Genomic DNA, 5,000 nt, shown 5'->3' with positions numbered 1-5,000 from the left:
TGTCTTTGGGTAATGCCATTTTTTTTCTCACTTTGCAATTCGCCTGTTCCTGTATATCTCTACCTAGCGACGTATATAAGACTAAAATGACGTTGGCAAGGGAATGCTCAAAAATAGAGATATTCAAACTGAATACCCGAAGAATTTATGACAAGATCGAACATCGTAGAGAGTGTCACTGTCATGCACCTCGCATGCCACGTCTAGCACGGTTGTTTGAAGCTACCTCTGCCTTTAGCTTCATTAAACAACTAGACAGGATTACGTAATATGAATAAAAAAAGATACCAACGAACAGGAATTTTCATAGCAAAACTCGCGTCTCTCTGAAATAATGGGGATACGAGTATAAACCTTTGTAAAAGAGAGACCGGATGCCTGTAACTGGATTCCGTAAATCGTAGAAAAAAAAAGTTAATTTCATTTCGTACGCCTCATATTTTATGGATTTGCTGACGTCAACACGAATGGGACCTTTTTTTTTTTTTTTTTTTTTTTTTGGGGGGGGGTATGTAGTTATCCGAACGTGGTTGTATGATTTTCTGTTCATCATATACTTTCGTATTATATATAATGCTTATCTAAGTCCATTATGAATTAACATTATGTGTATAAACTTATATTTCGCTGCAATTGCTAATACGTAACGTGTATGTTTAAATACATATGAATTGAAACACAATAATAACGTTTTTCTTGTTACTGTATTTCATTTCATTTATTCAAATAAACATTCTTTAAAAGTATCTGTGAAAAGGATTGTTTTTATGTATTTTAAGGTCTATATTTGGGGATTACCACGAGAAGGAACCAAAAGAGAATAAAAACAAGAAAAAAACGACATAGACACATATTAAAGACGATTAATGAAAGCGATAAAAACAACAGCCACTTAGAAACAGAAAATTTACAATTTATTTGCAAATAATGCAAATCATAAAGCTGATAAATTAAAGAAAAATTAAAAGCAAACGGGAGAGGCGCCATCACGGCCGCGTTCGTGTATTTCCCATCCGGAAATACACGGTAATACAGCTAATATTGAACTAATATTGAACGTGTTGCTTCGTGCCAATCATCCTACCATCTCTTTCGACATTCATCAGTAATATCTCCGTAATTATCATTAGTCTACGTCATAGCTTGAGAGTTTATACATTTGAACACAAAAAAAAAGAAAAAAAACAAAAAACAACAGATATCAGATCTCGTCAACACCACCGCGTTATCAGAAATTCGTTATCTAAAATCTCGTCAACACCATCGCGTTATCAGAAATTCGTTATCTAAAATCTCGTCAACACCATCGCGTTATCAGAAATTCGTTATCTCTAAACCAGTTTCGGATTCAATACCTGTATCTTTGTCAATAAATCTTTTTACTTTTCTTTCTTTCTTTTTTACGAAGAAATAGAAAGTGGCATCTTGAAATAGCTCATTGAAAGTGGCATCTTGGAGAATGGTATAGAAAGGAACTTTTTAGAAGAGGACATAGAAAAGGTTGATTTTGGGGGGGAAAGAGGTGCAGAAAGGTGCATTTGGAAAAGCGCCATTAAAAGGGGCATTTCCAAAAGGGGGTATAAAAAAGGTGCATTTGGAAAAGCGCCATTAAAAGGGGCATTTTCAAAAGGGGTAAAAATTTTTTTTTTTTTTTTTTTTTTTTTTTTTTTTTTTTTTTTTGAGAAGCTGAAGCGAGGTGGACACGAGGAACAAGACGAATGTAAAATAATTGGGGGAAAAAAAAAGAATGAAAATAAAAAAAAAAATAACAAAATTAAATTAAGGAAGAAGTAGGACAAGTAATAAAATCCAGATAGGGCGTCAGGAAGGGCATCCGGCCATAAAACATGTCTGCCAGAACCAAATCATCATGTCGACCCCATGTAAGAATGGGATAAAGCTAAGAAAAAAATGCGTGCATTTTTTAGGAATTCAATTGATAATTTGTTTATCAGGGAAGAAGAAGAAGAAGAAGAAGAAGAAGAAGGAGAGAAAGAGAGAGAGAGAGAGAGAGAGAGAGAGAGAGAGAGAGAGAGAGAGAGAGAGAGAGAGAGAGAGAGAGAGAGAGAGAGAGAGAGAGAGAGAGATAGGAGAGAGAGAGATAGAGGGGGATGTGATATTTGTGTGTGTGTGTGTGTGTGTGTGTGTGTGTGTGTGTGTGTGTGTGTGTGTGTGTGTGTGTGTGTGTGTGTGTGTGTGTGTGTGTGTTGTTTGTGAGTGTGTGTGTGTGTGTGTGTGTGTGTGTATGTGTGTGTATGTGTGTGTGTATGTGTGTGTGTATGTGTGTGTATGTGTGTGTGTGTGTATGTGATGTGTGTGTTTGTGTGCGTGAGCATGTACATGTGTCCACACATTCGTGTTTATGTGGATGTGTTTCTGTTCGTATGCGTATATACATTTGTACGTGCGTGTGTGTACGTATTGTCATGTAGATGCCTTGATCAATAAACAGTACCCCGCCGGCAAAGTACAGCTTTCCTCCATACATTCCTCAGAAAAAATCTTTAGCCCCGCCCCCCTCTTCCCTAGGCTTTCGACACGCCCCCTATCGTACCTCATGACCCGGTTAGTCATGAGATAACCACATGGCATTTGATGTATGTTGATATACAGACACAGCCGCACATAGACAAAATAGGCCTATCCCTTTTGTGTAAAAAACATTAAAAAATATAGTTTAATATAATATAAGTGTTTAAGTGTTGCTATACTTATATGTATGTATGGATATTCTATTATTTAAATGTATGGCTATGTGTAAGTGTTGTTGTATGCTTTATGCATGTATGTATGTGTTTTTTGTATGCTTTTATAAATGTGTGTGTGTGTGTGTGTGTGTGTGTGTGTGTGTGTGTGTGTTGTGTTTGTGTGTGTGTGTGTGTGTGTGTACGTGTTGATGTGCGTGTGCGTGCGTGCGTGTGTGCGTGTGTATGCGTTTGCGTATTTGCATGTGTAGCGAGGAATGTGTCTCTCATGTGTACGTGTGAGAGACTGCCTGGGCATGTACGTCCACGCCCATGTACGTGTCACTGTACACGAATGCTCATAAAAACTACTTTTTTATATCCTTCCTTATATCCTTAAAAAAAACACACACACACAAGGATCCTCACGTACAGCAGAGTCCGCGCTGGGAATGGCAGCGGCCGTGTCCTTCTCGTCCTTCAGGGGCTCTTTGGCAGGGTCCTTGGCAGGGTCCTTGGCAGGGTCCTTGGCAGGGTCCTTCACGGGTTCCTTGGCAGAGTCTTTGATAGGGTCCTTGGCAGGGTCCTTGGCAGGGTCCTTGGCAGGGTCCTTGGCAGGGTCCTTGGCATCCTTCTTGGCATCCTCCTTGGCAGGCGCTGAAGGTGGCGTGGCTGAGTCCTCCAGAACGACATCCTTGGCGTCCGCAGGGGGTGTCTTCCCATTAGGGACTCCTTTCTCGTCACATGTCATTCTGACGGGGGGGGGGGGGGATCCTTCACGCCTCTCGGATCACGTCAACAAACTTTTACCTTTTTTTTTTCTTTCTTTCCTTTCTTTTAACTTTTCTCTTAATTACTATTACAAATCGGTTTATTTACTCTATACTCTTCTCTCTTCTTCTGTATCTATATATTTTTCTCTCTCTTATTCCCTCTTACGCTAACGGTTTTCCCGATAACCGACCGCGGTAGGAGGCTCTCAAAACAACGGAAACTGTGGCTTAAACCCTCGGCTTTATCCTCGGCGTGAATCCTGTAGGACTCGGAGCGTCGAACTCTCGAGCGGCCGCTTCGGGTTCCCGTATAAATATGTGCGTATTGATCGCTTACGAGACGAACCTCGCGTGCGCAGGCCGTAGAGTTTCCACGAATGGATTTTCGCCTTTGGGATACAGTGTTTTTGGCTTATGGTTGTGTTTATTTATTTATTTCTTTTTTTGTGTTTTGTTTGGGGGGTTTTATTTGTACTTCCGGTGATGGGGTTTTGTGGATTTTTAGGGAAGTGGAGGTTTAGTTTTGTGTTATTTATAAAGGTGGGGGGTTTTCCCGGGTGGTTTGTGTATTTTAAAGAGTAGTTGGTAACCGAAACCGGTTTGAGGGTAAACGTTACCGGTTGGGATATTATATGAAATAGAGATAAAACACGTTTCGTTACGAAGAAAAGTAACGCAGAATTCGAAGCCTAGACTTTTATTCAATATATTTCACCTCAGATAAGAAGATGCGAAAGCCTGTATCTACAAAACTAACGGAGAAAACAAAAAGAAGCGTCGGCAACTCGATTCCCGCCGGTTCTCAATGACGCAAGAGAAGGAAAGCTGATGCAAGAATTAAGCACTAAAGTCTCAAATAACATCATTTTCACCTGGTTTACATCAAAATTCCACTCTATGAAATTAAAATACACCCGTCTAGATGATGATACGACGAAAGGATGGTCCTTGAATCAATTGCAAAAGCCGGTGACTTGCTTGATGACGCCATAACCGCGCCCCTGGAATGGCCCAATCAGCGAACAGCATTCCAGAGGCGTGTTTCAGTGTGATCTATTACGCATTTCATTATTTTGCGATCAACCAGGCCTCCCGGCGGTCGCAGTCGATGGAGGGAATGGTAAAGTCGGCCCCGAGACTTTATTCTGGGAGACTTACTACGCCCAAAGGGAAATAAACGGAGAGAGGAGAGCTAAATAATCTTCGTTCACGGCAGAGCGGCAATACCCCTCGCCCATTCACGTGGATATTCCCGGGAAATCACCGTGCAGCGTACCTGACCAAAGGCATAGCGGAAAGCCAATGCATATTTTACCTTTCATTAACCCCCCCAAAAAAAACACAGTACATCTAGTGTTTTAAAAGTAACATAATCTCCCTTTAAAAAAAAAAAGACTCATCAGACGAGAGGCAACATGGCGTGCCTTTTTCCGACTCAAAACGCGCGGGAGAGAAAGAGAAATTTACGCCAGAAGTGACCACCTCTTCCGTTCCTCTCTTCCTCCTAATCCTCCAGCTGCTTCTCCTCCACACTCCCCCGTGC

At 40.9% G+C, this 5,000-nt stretch overlaps 1 protein-coding gene across 1 annotated transcript in view; it reads right to left on the bottom strand.

Moving 5' to 3' along the window:
- The window catches only part of LOC119599309 (neurofilament heavy polypeptide-like), an 8,301-nt gene extending 4,089 nt beyond the window's left edge, over positions 1-4,212 (bottom strand). The window contains exon 1 of the mRNA XM_037949053.1: positions 3,118-4,212. Coding sequence (XP_037804981.1) covers positions 3,118-3,435 — 318 coding nt within the window. The 5' untranslated portion in view covers positions 3,436-4,212. The remainder of the gene's footprint in view (positions 1-3,117) is intronic.
- Positions 4,213-5,000: the final 788 nt, after the last annotated feature.

This window comes from Penaeus monodon, chromosome 42, assembly GCF_015228065.2.
Source record: "Penaeus monodon isolate SGIC_2016 chromosome 42, NSTDA_Pmon_1, whole genome shotgun sequence".
Classification (NCBI taxonomy): Eukaryota; Metazoa; Arthropoda; class Malacostraca; order Decapoda; family Penaeidae; genus Penaeus; species Penaeus monodon.
The sequence above is the reverse complement of the archived record's forward strand: the minus strand, read 5'-3'. Positions and strand labels throughout refer to the sequence as shown.